This window comes from Elgaria multicarinata, chromosome 1 (genome assembly GCF_023053635.1).
Source record: "Elgaria multicarinata webbii isolate HBS135686 ecotype San Diego chromosome 1, rElgMul1.1.pri, whole genome shotgun sequence".
In the NCBI taxonomy this organism is placed as follows: Eukaryota; Metazoa; Chordata; class Lepidosauria; order Squamata; family Anguidae; genus Elgaria; species Elgaria multicarinata.
Genome location: NC_086171.1, coordinates 102,604,815 through 102,621,935, shown reverse-complemented (window position 1 = coordinate 102,621,935; position 17,121 = coordinate 102,604,815). Strand labels below are relative to the sequence as shown.

Sequence of the window (17,121 nt, the reverse complement as noted above, 5' to 3'; positions counted from 1 at the left end):
TGGGAGGAGAAAGGGCTAATACAGAAAGTTGAGGAAAAGGCAAAGAAGATAATATTTATGGTTAATGAAGCACCTCAAAACTAGGCATTTATTTGAGGGAGGCTTTGAGTTAGGTTTTGGCGGAACGCAAGGCAGATGGGCTGGTGCTAAAGTAGGAATCAAGGACTGGCAGAAACATGGTTGATTTCTAGAAGATCCTGTTGCAGGCTGGAAAAATTGAAGACCAGCCTGATGAATGGATTCAGAGTGGTGTCAGCCAAGGTTCTGATGATACACAGAGTCAGCCAATAAAAAGGTGCTGGGTATGAATAGGTTGTGGTCTTTTGTGAGGTCATAGTGCAACAATCCAGTCCTCTGGAAGTCTTGGATTGGGTAACTCTTACTCTCCTGATTTCAGTGGCAGCCTAGCAGAGGTTTGATTCAACATACATCTCTACCATTTCTCATGAGTATCTCTCCTCCCGAGACATCCAGAGACAATGGATGTCTTTTAATCAGGGGTGGGCTACTTGTGTGCTATATCTCCCATCATCCGTTACCCTTAACTATGCTGGCAAGGGCTGATGGCAGAACCGGGCAAAACATCTGGAGGCCACAAGTTACCCACCCATGTTTTAGATGGTGATGTCTGCCTAAGGAAGATTACTCGGAGAATACTATTCCTCTAGAAAGTTGTCTGTGATTTTGTGTGTGTGTGTGTGTGTGTGTGTGAGAGAGAGAGAGAGAGGGGGGGGTTCAGTAGTTCCAGTGGTTGCATTGGTCTTCTTCCCTCATCCACAGAGATTTCAGGCAACACAGAAGATATCCCATTGGTGCGTTGGAGGCAGCAGTGGCTGGAAAATGGCACGCTGCTTTTCCATATCCACCACCAAGATGGCACTCCCAGCTTGCCTGGTTTGGAACCCACAGAAGAACCCCAGAGCGAATCGGCAGAAGAAGAGCTAAGAATCCTTCACATCTCAGTAATGGTGAGTGCCCAGTTTGCCCTCAAATCTGAATGTGGTGCTGTTGCTATCAGTGGCTACTAGCCCTGATGGCTATGTGCTACCTCCAATATCAGAGGCAGTAAGCCTATATGCACCATTTGCTGGGGAACATGGGTGGGAGGGTGCTGTTGCACTGTGTCCTGCTTTGTTGATCTCTGGCCAACACCTGGTTGGCCACTGTGTGAACAGAGTGCTGGACTAGATGGACCCTTGGTCTGATCCAGCATCAGGGCACTTCTTAGGTTCTTATTATCAATTCTAGAAGCAGGGGTGTTGTCAAGAGAGTAATTTTGAAGAGAAATGTCCCCAGTGATCATGCTGGCTGAAAATGATGGGTGTTGTAGTCTAACACGTCTGAGGAGTATCAGGTTGGGGAAAACTGTCTTATACTATGTGTGCTTAATGTCAACAGTTTCTTATTATGGATAAACTATAGTACGTATCTCTCATTGCTATCAATGACTAAGCCCATTCTTTATGCCAGGGATAGGCAACTTGTAGTCTTCTAGATGTTAACGATCTACAACTCTCATCATACCTCACCACTGCTTCTGTTGGCTAGGCCTGATGGGAATTGCAATCCAGCAACATCTGAAGGGCCACAAGTCTTCCACCCCTGCATCTATCTATGGTGGCCAAGAGATTTTATTTTCTATTTTGAATCTTAACTCATTAGTTCCTAAAGGTGAAATCCTATGCAAAAAGTCCTACAACTCCCAACATCCCCCAACCAGCATAGATTGTGTCCTAAACTGTAAGAACTCCAGTATATACTACTGCACAGGAGCAAACTGCATCTTGACCTCACATTTACAGGATTGTAAAGGGCATGCCTAATATTTTGCCTTCCAGCCAGAGATCCCTATGAACTCACAGGCAGGACATAATCAGAGACATGTACATGTGCAGAAAAATCACGGAATTTGGTATTGCGAGCATAATTCAACATCTGAAGAGTCTTCACTTTCTTTTATTCTTTCTTTCAGCAAATTCTCTTATAGCTGCAAATATAGGTTAAAAAGTGTGTGGGCCATATCTGGTGAAATCGCCAAGCACAAAGGCCCATTTTGCTAATAATACAACACCATCCTATGGTACTATGGAAACAGGCCTCAGTAAGGCTCTAGAGCTCCAAAGATTGAAAAGACACACGTGGATGGCCCGCCCACCACCTCCACTACATACTACCATCATGCTACCCTGATGAATGTGTGTTCGACATTCAGAAGAAGAACTCTACGTGTACAGCTTGGCCAGAATCTTTTCTCTCTATATGTACATCTCTACATACAGTGACCTCTTTCTGATAAACATTAAGTGGACACTTATAAGAGACAGTGTGGTGGCAGTGGATGGGGCTGCCCTGTGATCCTCCTCCGCTTATTAATTAGATGCATGGGAATCATTTTATTATTTATTTATTTATTGCATTTCTATACCGCCCAATAGCTGGAGATCTCTGGGCGGTTCACAAAAATTAAAACCATTCAAAGTGTAAAACAACAGTATAAAACCACAATATAAAATACAATATAAAAGCTCAACCAGATAAAAACAGCAGCAATGCAAAATTACCAATTTAAAAAACCAAGATAAAATTCATTTATAGACTGTTAAAATGCTTGGAGAATAAAAAGGTCTTCACCTGGTGTCTAAAGGCATATAATGTAGGTGCCAAGCGAACCTCCTTAGGGAGCTCATTCCACAGCCGGGGTGCCACAGCAGAGAAGGCCCTCCTCCTGGTAGCCACCTGCCTCACTTCCTTTGGCAGGGGCTCGCAGAGAAGGACCCCTGAGGATGACCTTAGGGTCCGGGCAGGTACATATGGGAGGAGGCGTTCCTTCAGATAGCTTGGCCCCAAGCCGTTTAGGGCTTTAAATGTTAATATCAGCGCTTTGAAACGGGCCTGGACCTGGACTGGCAGCCAACAAAGCTGGAAAAGGACTGGCGTGATGAGGTCTCGTCGGCCAGTCCCTGTTAGTAGGTGGGCTGCCCTGTTTTGTACCAGTTGAAGCTTCCGGACTGTTTTCAAAGGCAGCCCCATGTATAACGCATTGCAGTAATCCAAACGAGAGGTTATCAGAGCATGGATAACTGTAGCTAGGCTATCTCCGTCCAGATAAGGGCGTACCCTGCCCCATAATCAGAAGTATCTCAGCTCCAAACACGGGGATTCCATTTTTAGCTACTATTGACACTAATGGCAGATATAATTTTACTTCATGAATCTGTATACCGCTTTTTCAAAAACCATTGGAGTTAGTAGCCATCACAACACCCAGGAGCAGGGATGGAAGGAAGGAGAACCATGGCGACCAGGAACAGGGAGTAATGAGTATGTTCATCTCTCTGGCCACTGAAGATTCCTCCCAGACCTTTCCTGGTCTTAGTCCTTTTGGCAAACACCACTTTCACCTTCTAAATTTGCCCCTCTCCCATTAATAAGCTTGGGTTTGTATACTTCTGATTGCCAGTTGGAATCCTGTGTTGGCAGACAGAATGCTTGTGGCTGAGAAAACCCTTTTTTAGCATTAGCAAGAGATGTTTTTTTAAAGCTCCTTACCTTACGTGCTTAGTGTTCTGTTTTGCACTTTCCTTGCCTTCAGTTTTGAGCTAGGAAGCTTTATGGGGAACTTCATTCCCCATATTGACTGTCATTAATGCATGGTTCATGAAAGAACCAAAGCCTTAAAGATGAGTCATCTGCAGCTTCGTTTGGTCATTTCTGCTCCTAGTCCCCCTGCTTCACAAGGGTGCAATCTTATTTATATTACTCCTATACTGCTTAATATATTAAAAACCCTAAGCAGTCTACATAATAGGTAGCCAGTACAATTCTTTTAGCAGAGGTGTAGTATTTGTATAATTAGGTGTTCCGCTGAGCATCCTAGCTGCTGCATTCTGCACTATCTGCAGCTTCCAAACCAGGTACAAGGGCAGCCCCACAGAGAGCACATTACAGTAGTCTAAGGTGGAGGTTATGAGTATATGGATCGTAGTGACTAGGCACAGTAGCATAGGCATAGTTGCTGCCTCAGCCAAAACTGGTAATGGGTGTTCTGAGCCACCACTGTCACCTTAGTGGCAAAGAGGGATCCATGACAGTTATCTTCCACCCAGTAGCTTTGATTTTGGTTTCCTTGAGTATACACAGCTTGGTGTTTTATAGGTGCAGGCATATTATTGTCAGAGACATTCCTCTCCACAGTTTTCCTTAGAAAACTTCTCTAGTTTCCTCAGAGAAAGCTTTGAGAGAAATGAAGAGAGATGGTTAGAGAAAAAAATCCAGTAGATGCCAATGAGGAAAGGAAATAAAAGATCAATGCTGGATACGTAGAGTTTTCTTTTTTAAAAAAGTGATGCTGAAGAATCGTACAATTTCTTTTGCCAGCAAAAGATAATTAGCTGGAGACCATGTGTCGTCGGGCAGCGCTGATAACAAGGAAGGGGCTGTTTAATGAAGCCTGCCTTAATGAGAATGTCAATATCTCTCCTAGATGGCTGCCGGGGGCTGGCTTTCTTCCTTCATGTATTGTTTTTGATTAGTCCTGGAGAAAAAATAATAAACGGCAAAAACAAAACTGCAAAGCGCATTTAGATCCTTTTTGGCCCAGAGACTGTCTATTGACTATCTGATAGAATCCCTGAGTCGTGGGTCGGATCCTTCACTTGAGTAGCAGGAAGCTTCCTCAGCTGCCGTGCTGAATTGCACCAGGTAACGCCTACTTCCAGAAGTTTACTTGTTACGTGACTTCTTCATAGTCTCTGTGCATCACACATATGAGCATTGCATCTGCATGAAGGCCAGGATCTAAGAAACGTCTACATCTGAGGATCGTTTTAGCGGGAACCCTACCCGATTGTCCCTCTGCATATGTTCCAGCAGGTTCCCCCCCTAATCTCTCAGTTTTCTTTCAGCTGTGTTGCTGGTTCCCTCGCGGGGAACTTCGTGTGTCGCTTTTGACTTTTCTCCTTGGTTGTTGCTGGGTTTTTTACGTTTTCTGTTTTCTTCTGACTTTTCTGTTCTCCTGTCGGTGCTCCCTCTTTAGCTTTTGCGTTAAATCGTTCTTGCGATTGTGGATCGCTATCCGTCTCAGGGCAGATGCCTCACACTGCCTCACCTTCTCAAAGCAGGCCTGTAGGAATAGATTGGACAAGCTAAAGGCAGCTCTGTGGAAAAAAGCCTTAGAGGGAGTAGACACCTGAAGTCTCACTCTCTGGAGACGATCGCTAAGCCTCCGAGTACGACATCTCTGAGGTCTTTATCACCACGTTGTTGACTCTAACCATGGGTTGAACAGTTCTGCCAACTCCAGGGAAGACTCTCATGGTAGTGAAGAAGCTGACTTAAAAAAACAAAGGCACTGAAGTATTCTGTGGAGGAGGGCTTTTGTTTTGAGGAAAAAACTTTGACTCACTATTTCCTGTCTACCCTCCTTCTGTTCCTCACCCTCTGCTTATCTCTTTCCTTGCTTTCTTTTTTCGCAACTGGGCTGCCATAACAGAATTGAATTTGATGCTCTCCCACCTCTTGGTACCATAAACACACCCCACCATTGGACATTTTGAAGTTGGTCTTAGCTTCAAAAAGAAGCTATCCAATGCGGGAGCCCAAGTCAACCGGTGGATGGTTTCTGTTTCCGTTATTTTACGTTACTGAAGAGAGACGAGCAGCTTTGGCAGATTCTGGATCTCAGGAACTTAAATTTCTTCGTCTCCACCAAAAAGTTCCGAATGATCACATTGGCAGTGTTCTTATCCCTTCTGCAGCAAGAGGTGTGGTTTGCAGCTGTCCACTTGAAGGATGCATGTTTTCATATCACGATTCACTCCTCTCACCAGAAGTACCTCCATTTCACCTTCAGTACAGAGACATTCCAGTTCCAGGTCCTGCCATTTGGGTTGGCCACTGCCCCAAGGGTGCTTACAAAAAATGTATGGCAGTGGTATGTGCTACCTTTGAACGCCACATTTTGAGATTTACCCATATCTGGATGATTGGTTAATTGTCAGAGCTACCAAATGGAGTCTATCCCAAGCTATTGCAGTCGTTTGCAATCTCCCAGATTGTTGGTGCTTTGCATTAACAAGGAAAAATCCTATTTATTGGGCCAGTATTAGACTCATGATCCATGAGGACGTACCTCCCTTAGAACCAAGTATCTGTCAGCATCAATCTTGCAAGAGACATAATGCACCAATGAACCATCATAGCTTTCTCTATCCAGGGTCTTATGGTAGCCACTGTATCAGTGGTCCCATGGGTTCGTCTTTGGCTGTGTCCCTCCAAACGTGATTTATTCACATTTTTCATGGGACAGACAATGCTCATCAAGTCTGACTCTGCATACCGGTCGATGTCATACATTCTCTCACTTGGTGGACAGTGATAGACAATCTCTGCCAAGATATGCCTTTCCTTGCTGCACCAACCTGCTACATCCTCATGACCAACATCTCTTTTCTCGGTTGAGTTGCACATAGCAGTACCTTACAGATTCAAGGGCTATGGTCCAGACCTGAGACAATTCTACATACAAATCATCTAGACTTGCTGGCAGTATGGAAAGTATTGAAGGTGTTTGAGACAAACTTAACAGGACACCATGTCCAGATCACATTGGACAACACTACAGTTGTCTTATACATAAATAAACACGGTGGGTCTTGTCTATTTTCCGGAGAATGCACCTCTCAGCCATACACATTGAGAAAAAAGGAAAATCTTTTTGCCAACTCATTAAGCAAGTCTTACCGTTTGTCCCGTGAGTGGCAGTTAGCACCCAAGGTGCTTTGTCGCCTGTTCACCTCTATGATAGATACCTTTGCAACTTTGGAGAATGTAATACGTGAACGCTTTTGCACCAGAGCAGGGGGGCGGTGAGTTCTTGCTTGGAGATGCTTTTCTTCTCCCGTTGGCTGCCTGCCTGTTTTACCTGTTTCCACCATTTCTGCTACTCACAAAAGGAATTTCAAAGTTGATTGCAGACGCATTATTCCATAGTGGCCAAGGCAGGCATGGTTTGTCCCCTCCTGGCTCTGTTGATACCGAACTTACTATCTCAAGATCAAGGTTGAGTGAGGCATCTGGGTTTGAGAACCCTCAAACATGGCCTGGAGGATTCAATGATTGCTTTACCTCCTGCTGTGTTTTGGTATTGGAGGCCACTGGGAAACAGTCGACTCCATGGTCTTACTCCAGTGAGTGGAGGGCGTTCTCTGTTTTTGCTTCCAAAGCCAAATTTGATCCGCTATGTTGTTCAGTGGAAAATATTCTTTAATTTTTTATTTTAATTGTTAAAGGTCAAGAGTATTCTTCCATAAGAGTTTATTTGGCAGCTATTTCTACCTTACGTTTACCAGTTCAGGGTTTCACAGAATTCATCCACCCGATGATTCATCAGTTTATGAGATTTTTAAAAATCCTGTGCCTCCAGTGAAAGCACTTGTGCCTCAGTGAAATTTATCTGTTTTTATTACATGCCTTTACTGATATCCGTCTCCTTTCCAGGAAAGTCGCTTACCTTGCCGCCATTACCTCGAGAAGGTGATCAAGCGAATTTTGTACACTAAGGGTTGACTTCCCATACTTGATCTTCCATAGAGACAAAGTGGTTCTAAGACCAGACATTTCCTTTCTTCCCAAGGTGGTGCCAGAATTCCATGTGAGCCAAGATATTGACTTGTCAGCATTTTTTCCATCTCCTACTTAGCCACCTGAGAGAACTTTTCATACACTTGATGTTCGTCATGCATTGGCCTTCTATAAGTCACGACTGAGTCATTCTACAAATCAGAGTGTTTCTTTGTTATGGAGGGAAGAAAAAGTCTCCCTGTTTCACCACAATGGCTTGCCTCATGGGTGGTCCAGACCATCTGACTTGCATACGAGGTGGCTAGTACGGAGCTGTCAACTCTGATAAAACTCATTTGACACAGGGAGTGGCTCCTTCTACCATTTTCAAGAGAGGGCTGAGTTTACCTGACTTACGTAAGGCCGTGACCTGGGCGATGCCATCCACATTCATGCGGCGCTATAAGTTGGATGTGCAGGCAACAGCCGACTGCACATTTGGACATGAGATACAGTCTTCAGTTTTGCACTGAGACATCAACTCACCCAAGTCAGCTTGTTGCTTGACCATACGTGTGATGAACGGAGACCATGTTGAAAAAAGGCAGATTGTAATTGTAGTTCTTCGAGTGGTCATTTGTGCCTTAACACAACCCGTCCAGCATTCCCACTTCAGTGTCAATGTTGACTTGGATATTGGGACCAGGGTGTGATACCTACTTTCGCATTCGAGGCCACATCAGGTGGTCTCAAGGAACTGAGGGGCTAGGCGGGAACCTATTGTGACATGTGCAGTAGGACAGCGGGGAAATTTAGTAATTTATTTATTTATTACATTTTTATACTGCCCAATAGCAGAAGCTCTCTGGGCGGTTCACAAAAATTAAAACCAAAATAAAACAACCAACAGGTTGAAATACAAAATACAGTGTAAAAAGCACAACCAGGATAAAACCATGCAGCAAAATTGATATAAGATTAAAATACAGAGTTAGAACAGTAAAATTTAAATTTAAGTTAAAATTAAGTGTTAAAATACTGAGTGAATAAAAAGGTCTTCAGCTGGCGATGAAAGCAGTACAGTGTAGGCGCCAGGCAGACTTCTCTGCGGAGCTCATTCCACAACCAGGGTGCCACAGTGGAGAAAGCCACCCTCCTAGTATCCACCTGCCTCACTTCTTTTGGCAGGGGCTCACGGAGAAGGGCCCCTGTAGATGATCTTAAGATCCAGGCAGGTACATATGGGAGGAGGTGTTCCTTCAGATAGCCTGGCCCCAAACCGTTTAGGGCTTTAAATGTCAATACCAGCACTTTGAATCAGGCCCGGACCTGGACTGGCAGCCAATGAAGCTGGAAAAGGACTGGCGTAATGTGGTCTCGCCGGCCAGTCCCTGTTAGTAAACGGGCTGCCCTGTTTGGTACCAGCTGAAGCTTCCGGACCATTTTCAAAGGCAGCCCCACGTATAACGCATTGCAGTAATCCAAATGAGAGGTTCTCACCAAAACAATCTTCAGCTGTAGAAGCTTCCTGAATCAAGGTTCTGCGCAGGCACAGAACCCGTATTGTAGAGTGGATGTTAGCATTACTGAGGAGCTGCTGACACTCAAAGTCCCTTTGCTCCCTCTTCCTAGTAAAATCTGCAACAGCATAATATACTCGATCATGTCATTGTGTTATATGTCTCCCCACATCTGCTAGCCAGTGACCTGAAGTGGGGAGTGCTTTATATTTCAATACATGTTAGATATGAGGATGAGGGAGTAAACAGGACCGAAATTACTTTGTAGGGTTATTTTGAGGATAAACTGGTTTTAAGAGAACTGCAACCCCTGCCTTGAACTCCGTTAAGAAGGAGCAGGATCAAATAAAATAATGTATGTGAAACGCTTTGAGCACTTAGGAAGAACTATTTTCTACATATAGAGCCTGTACAGACAACATGCTAAGCCATGGTTAGGCTGCTTACCTTTGGCAGCAAATGCTTATTGAGCATGTTTAAACCCTGGTTATGTAGCTACCATGGTTAGGAATGGTTCACACGACACGCTAAGCCGTAATGTTTAGCTCAAAACGCTTAACCACTGTGGGTTAGTGGGTCATCTGAATAGGGTCATAAACTAGTATTGTTTGCTTCCACTTCAAAACCATTGTTCCTGGTTGAGGGTTGCTTTTATCCCTTAGAATGGAAACAGCCGTCGTCATGTCCACCTTTAATCTTGTCTTCCCCTAAGCTAAGCATTTCCAGTTCCAGCCATCTTTCCTCAGTCATCATTTGCTCCAGACCCTAATCATCTTTCTACTCTCTATGCTGAGTTCTTCCTACCCAATCTGCATTCTTTATAAAGTGTGGCAACCAAAGCAGACTCATAGGGTAGACTACAATCTTGCTCTGGTTGAGGAAGTGTCTTTCTATTTCACCCAGTCTTCTTTCATATCCTTTAAAAAAGAAAAAGAAAACCATCTACAATAGCTGAGTTATCCACCAGCTCTTTGTCATTATTTGTCATAGCTTTGAGAATTCCATACAAAGTTTCTCAGTTCATAAAGGGCGAGGAACACATGATTATTTTTTGGACCTCTCAGTGAAACCGCCCACACTGGTTCTTTTAGGTTACCAGTGGAATGAGAGTAGCTGGGTTTCATACTGGTTTTATGTGGGTGGTAATTTTGGTCCAGAATAAATATGTGGCATTTGTAGGAGAATATTTGCATTTTTAAAAGTGTAATGAGCTGTTGCTAAGTGACAATGTTCAGCCATTGTGACTTTCAGCAAACAGCCAATGAAAGTGTGTGTACGTGGGATTCTTCAGTAGCATTAGGCAGCACCTAAGATGACCACTAGCGCTTAAGTCTTTGTCCTGGACCAGACTGCAATTGCAAGGGAAGGAAACATACTTTATTGTGGTTGCACTTTTACAGTATTATCAAGGGACATTTATTTTGCATTTTCAAAAGCTATGTCTGTAAGTGGGTAACAGCAAAGGATATCTAAAGCCTCTGAAATTGAGTGCAAGGTCATGGAAAGCCTCCACCCTTTACCTTGGCTTGGTTCTTTTTCTGCATCGGAAGTGCCTCCAAAGGTCAATGAGATATCAGGAACCAGACTCTGCCCCCTTCCCCCAGGGTGGAGGAGGACCAGGGACCAGGATTGGGGACAACCATTAATGTGGGCTAATCAGTCATCACAATCAGTGCTGAACTGGTATGCCCCCCCCCCCACTTCACCGTGTTAGCATGCTTCAATGTTCAGGGGGGCGGGGAATCATTCTGGTGATGGGGGTAGTGAACAGCAGAGTGAACAGGAAATAACTGACCTGTGATGGTGATCAGTTCCTGCCCTCACTTTGGTATCTTTTGAATAGAAGGTTGACTTGCATTAAAGTAAAATGGTGCCCACCAGCAGTTAGGATCATGTTCACCATTGTCACCAGGACCATACAAACATGTGATAGCGACATCTGCAGAAAACATGCAGGGCGACAAGGTTTTGTAAACACATTTGGCCCTCCCCAGCCACCCATTAGCTTCCATAGAATCATAGAATCATAGACTAGTAGAGTTGAAAGGGGCCTACAAGGCCATCGAGTCCAACCGCCTGCTCAATGCAGGAATCCACCCTAAAGCATCCCTGACAGATGGTTGTCCAGCTGCCTCTTGAAGGCCTCTAGTGTGGGAGAGCCCACACTGATTCCATTGTCGTACTGCTCTAACATTGCTCTAACACTGCTCTAACATTGTCGTACTGCTCTAACAGTCAAGAAGTTTTTCCTGATGTCCAGCTGGAATCTGGCTTCCTTTAACTTGAGCCCGTTATTCCATGCCCTGCACTCTGGGAGGATCGAGAAGAGATCCTGGCCCTCCTCTGTGTGACAACCTTTTAAGTATTTGAAGAGTGCTATCATGTCTCCCCTCCATCTTCTCTTCTCCAGGCTAAACATGCCCAGTTCTTTCAGTCTCTCTTCATAGGGCTTTGTTTCCAGACTCCTGATCATCCTGGTTGCCCTCCTCTGAACACGCTCCAGCTTATCTGCCTCCTTCTTGAATTGTGGAGCCCAGAACTGGACACAATACTCTAGATGAGGCCTAACCAGGGCCGAATAGAGAGGAACCAGTACCTCACGTGATTTCAACTCGGCTCTAATCACAGTGGAAACTTTCCTGTTTATGACCTAGTTGTCTGATTAAGTTTGAACACCAGATCAACACCCACACCAGTTTTTAGATGTAGCATTGGAGGCAGGAGGAGAGATTAAAAATGCTGTCATGCATAGGGTGACCATATGAAAAGGAGGACAGGGCTCCCGTATCTTTAAAGTTTTATAGAAACGGGAATTTCAGCAAGTGTCATTTGAATGTATGTAGCATCTGGTGAAATAGTCTCTCCATCATAACAGCTAAAGCTGCAGGATTCCTGCCCTCTAGACCCGATCCAAAAGAGAGTAGGGCACCTGCAGCTTTAACTATTGCGATGAAGAGGGAATTTCACCAGATGCTGTATGCATACAAATGACACCTGCTGAAACTCCCTTTTCTTTACAACTGTGAAAGATACAGGAGCCCTGTCCTCCTTTTCATATGGTCACCCTAGTCATGCAGTATCTACAGTGTTCAGCTGCCCAGATTTTTTGGAATAGGGCAGGCGGGTTGGGCTTGGTGGGAACCTGCAACATAGTGTTGCAGTGCTGTTTGAATTATATAAATCCCACTGGAACTCTCAGGTTGGGGCTGGCTGGGGAAGCAAGCTGAACCCGAGCAAAGCAGTGCTATAGTATTATACCACTCAGGTTTGGGCCTGCCTACTCAGCCAGTCCCAAATCTTCCTATAAATACGTTGTCATGTGGAGTTCATCTTTTCTTTCCTATGCTGTTTCAAAGAGCAATACAGTGAGGGGGGGGAGTATTTTTACCCCCACAGTTCTGTGCTCTATGTGAGACCGGGGGGGTGGGGGCAGGAATTGGGGATACAGGGTATAGACCTAATCAGCATCAGACATAATTTTGTCCCACTCTCCAGTAGTAAAGTGCTGTGGTCCCTTAAAGAGTTGTGAGGTTGAGATAACTTGGAAGTTGAATCCTTAAAAACATATAGCATCCTGGACAGGGAGCAGGGAGGTGATCTTCTGACCCTAATTCTCCCCTCTTCCAGTTTTAAGCTGTTAATTAGGTCTGGAGAAAGCACTTTCTCCTCCAAGCCCAACTAATTACTCTCAAAGATCTTTTACGCTGTGAAGGGAACAGAGACTCTAACATAGTTATTGGGCAACCTGTGGTCCTCTAGATGTTTTGTCTTACAACTGCCATCAGCCCCAGCCAGCATAGCTAATGAAGGAATGGTGAGAGTTGGAGGCCAAAACATCTGGAGGGCCTGTTAGTTGTCCTAGGTGGGTTCTCATGGTTCTTGTCTTTCAGTCCCCATTTCCCTCACAGATCAGGTGCTCAGCTTAAAGAAAGGAGCAGGCTTCTTGCTAGACTGGGTGGCTTTCACCTGCCCTCAGGCTGTCAAGGTTGTTTGGCAGCAGGAAAACAATAATGTCAATGGCGTATAAGAGTTCAGCATTTTTATAATTCAGATGTTGAAATTGAGATCTTGAGCTGTTGCATACCCCTCTGTAATTTTTTTGGTAGAAGGGGATTTTCTTTTTCAAGTGTCCACTGAATCTTCTAGGTAGATTTCTGGACCTGGGCCTTGCTAGGTATGTGAATGTGTGTAGACCTATGGTGCTTTCTGGAATCAGTGACTTCATCTACTCTTCAGTATGATTATATGTGCTGAGGGCACTGGCATGCCTGATGGTAATTGTGCCATGATCCATTGAACACAGATTTACTGCAACATACTGGATTCACTAACAGATTCTGTTAAATCATGGCTCTTTTTCGGGGCCAGTTCCTTCTGTAAAACTGGTTCTTCAAATTCTGCTTGAGGCACAAATTCTACTTGGAGTGGACCTTGACAGTGTCCCTCATTTTCAGTTTTTGGATTTTAAATACCCAAGTATATGTGAGGTCACTCAAGCCTTGGTGGTATATGTTCTGAAAATTGTGCTTGAAACTCCAAAGGTTTCAGGTGCCTACAGTTTGACCGGTTTTCAAATTTTAGGCAAAATTCTGTTTCAGCTTTATCTGATGTGCTTTCCTTTTTCTAATGGATGTAGCTACGAAGATCTGAATTTTTTTAAATTAATGTCAAAAGCTTTGGGGCTACAATAACATCTAGTAAATTGAATCCATAACAGCTGACTCCAGGAATATACCTGACCACAGCGCTCAGGTCTGTGTTAGGTCATTCCTCCTCTGTTTAATTTGCTGGTATTTTTTCCCCACTCAGGCAGGGTAGGCGCATTCCATTTCCATTAGGCTGAGAACAGGGTGGCTGAAGCATAATAGCTATTTAAAAGGCCTTTGCCAGCTGCTGCTTCTGTTTCCCATTTAGTAACTCTTGCCTAATCGTTTTTCCTAATGGCTCAGATGATGGTTATTATTTTATTTTATCAAGATCACTCCCATTGCATATAAAGAAAGAGAGAAAGAAAGGGAATATGGCCAAGAATAGACCTGAAGCTGTTAGTTGGCCACTAGTGGTCATTTATTTACATATTTCCATTCCTTAACTTGCAAGATTTTAAAGGGAAAGCAAGCTGGAGCTCCGGATTTGATTCTCACTCCATAGGTTTGAGATTCAGGTGCTTATTAGTGCTGTACCAATTTTTTTGTGGTTCGGTTTTTGCGGAGAAAGTTGACGTTATAGGAGCTGCAAAAGATATTTGCACCCTTCTGCCCTGCACTATTTTGAGTGTTTTTTTCGGGCCTGTTCACAACCGTTGTTCCTGCGTCTGCCTGAAATTTGGCAACATCTCTGTCTGCCAACATGCCGGGATATTGCAAACATGGTTTTCAAGCCCCATAGCCACTATAGACAACACGAAAAAATGAAACCTATTGAATTCTGGATGTGGGGGTGGGGTGGGGCACAGTAGGGGGCATGGAATTGGATTTTTAAGAACATGACAAGTACAAGTCTTCTTAGGAACTACCTCAGGACATAGGGTTAATTGATTTAACAGCCTCAGGCATCCAGCTCTTCCTTTTGTGTTCCTGATGCTTAATAAAATTGTACCCCCAAATCCACAAGAGCCTCTTAGTAGCACTGAAAACATAGGGCACAATCTGTCTGGAGGCTTTTCTTCACAGACCTCTTTGAAATCAGTGGGAAGTGCTGAACAGCACAGCTCCCATTGATCCTCTTCATAGAATCATAGAATAGCAGAGTTGGAAGGGGCCTACAAGGCCATCGAGTCCAACCCCCTGCTCAATGCAGGAATCCAGCCTAAAGCATCCCTGACAGATGGCTGTCCAGCTGCCTCTTGAAGGCCTCTAGGGTGGGAGAGGCCACAACCTCTCTAGGTCACTGATTCCATTGTTGTACTGCTCTAACAGTCAGGAAGTTTTTCCTGATGTCGAGCTGGAATCTGGCTTCCTTTAACTTGAGCCTCTTATTCCGTGTCCTGCACTCTGGGAGGATCAAGAAGAAATCCTGGCCCTCCTCTATGTGACACCCTTTTAAGTATTTGAAGAGTGCTATGATGTCTCCCCTCAATCTTCTCTTCTCCAGGCTAAACCTGCCCAGTTCTTTCAGTCTCTCTTCATAGGGCTTTGTTTCCAGACCCCTGATCATCCTGGTTGCCCTCCTCTGAACACGCTCCAGCTTGTCTGCGTCCTTCTTGAATTGTGGAGCCCAGAACTGGATGCAATACTCTAGATGAGGCCTAACCAGGGCTGAATAGAGAGGAACCAGGACCTCATGCTAAGATGACATGCTAAGCTGTAGTTAGGCCCTTTTGAAGCAAATGGTTAGTGAGTGTGTTTAAACCGTGGTTATGTAGTCACCATGGTTTGGAATGATTCACACAACACACTAAGTCATGGTTCACGTGATACACTAAGCCCTAATGTTGAGCTCAAAATGCTTAACCACCATGGCTTAGCATGTCATCTGAACAGGGTCATTATTTCAGTGGTGCTGTGCAGATTGCCACCAATATTGGTGGTGATTCCAGTGATACCTGCTCTGGCATAGAGTCAGAATGGAGTGCTAACTGCTGAATTATACACAGCAATGTTGTGCTAGTTACTGAAGTTCTATCCATTAACCATATGAAGCTTTGTTGAGTCTTGCTCTGGTTTCTGACCCTTCCAGGGTCAATGGTGTCCTTGTTTCCATGCTTTTTTGCTGAAGTCTAGAGGAGTGAAAAAGGTGAAATTGCCTAGAGAGAAATTCCAAGTCCAATATCAAGTTGTACATGGTGGAAAAGAGCTGGTGCATGGAACGTGCCACTTCCGACCTACGATGCTGCTATTGTGCTATGCTTTTTCTTGAAGTTTTCTGAAGTGTTTCCATTTTGATTTCCGTAGGGAGGGATGATTGCCTTGCTGCTTTCTATCTTGTGTCTCGTCATGATCCTCTACACGCGCCGGCGTTGGTGCAAGCGCCGCCGGGTGCCGCAGCCCCAGAAAAGTGCCAGCGCTGAAGCGGCCAATGAGATTCACTATATCCCCTCTGTGCTGATTGGGGGCCACGGCCGGGAGAGCTTGCGCAATGCCCGGGTGCAAGGCCACAACTCCAGCGGGACTCTGAGTATCCGGGAGACTCCCATCCTAGATGGCTATGAGTATGACATCACTGACTTGCGCCACCACCTGCAGCGGGAATGCATGAATGGTGGTGAGGACTTTGCCAGCCAGGTCACCAGAACACTGGACTCGCTGCAGGGTTGCAATGAGAAGTCAAGCATGGATCTCGCGCCAGGTGGGGCAGAGTCTTCATCTGTGTAAACCTACCTATAACATTCTGTGCAATTAGGTGGATGAGCTGTTATCATGTTAGGCATAGATGTAGACCAGTGGTTCCCAAAGGGAGCGGTGGGATTGCATAGGGGGCGTTCAGAGGCAAGGGGGCAGCAGGCAGGCGCTCGAGGTGGTCCTTTCCGAGAAGCACCTCTCCAGAAGGTCTTACAACCCAGGGACATTTTTATGAGAGAAAGTAGTTTGGTCCCAAGCCATATAGGGGAAGAATCCACACATGTATTAATACCGTTTAAGAAGAGTCCTTTTAACGGTGAATTGAAATGTTTCAAAAGCACCAAAACACTAATGAAGAGACATACCCTGCTTGGTGTGCCTTGCCACGCCAGCTGCAAAACCGAGGCGTTCACTCTCTTTTCCCTCCCTCCCTTGGCAAGCCTGCGGCGGGTGCTTTCCATTTGAAGGGGCCACACGCAGTATGGCCCCTTTTTCATTCCCACCTCCTCAGCTCAGTTCCTCCACCCGGCCGCCACCGCCGCTGCTCAGCTCAGGCGCCCAGACCAGCAGGATACAGAGGAGCATGGCTCCTTTGAATGGGAGACACCCACCACAGGCTTGCCTAAGGAGGGAATAGATGCAATCAGATTTTGAATAAATATTCAATTAATTGTTACTGTTTTGAATTTTATTGTTATTATCTTCCTTAGCGGGTCATTGAAAACCGCTATTCTGAATAATGATTTTTTATTCCCCCCACC

General features: G+C 44.9%; 1 protein-coding gene across 2 annotated transcripts in view; it reads left to right on the top strand.

Moving 5' to 3' along the window:
• Positions 1 to 17,121, top strand: part of ASTN1 (astrotactin 1) — a 259,496-nt gene that overhangs the window by 92,304 nt on the left and 150,071 nt on the right. For both annotated transcript variants that reach the window (XR_010025831.1, XM_063134053.1), the window contains exons 2-3: positions 781 to 968; positions 15,974 to 16,367. Coding sequence is in view for 1 of the 2 variants with exons in the window: in XM_063134053.1 (XP_062990123.1) it covers positions 781 to 968; positions 15,974 to 16,367 (582 nt within the window). In the remaining variant the exon portion in view is untranslated. The remainder of the gene's footprint in view (positions 1 to 780; positions 969 to 15,973; positions 16,368 to 17,121) is intronic.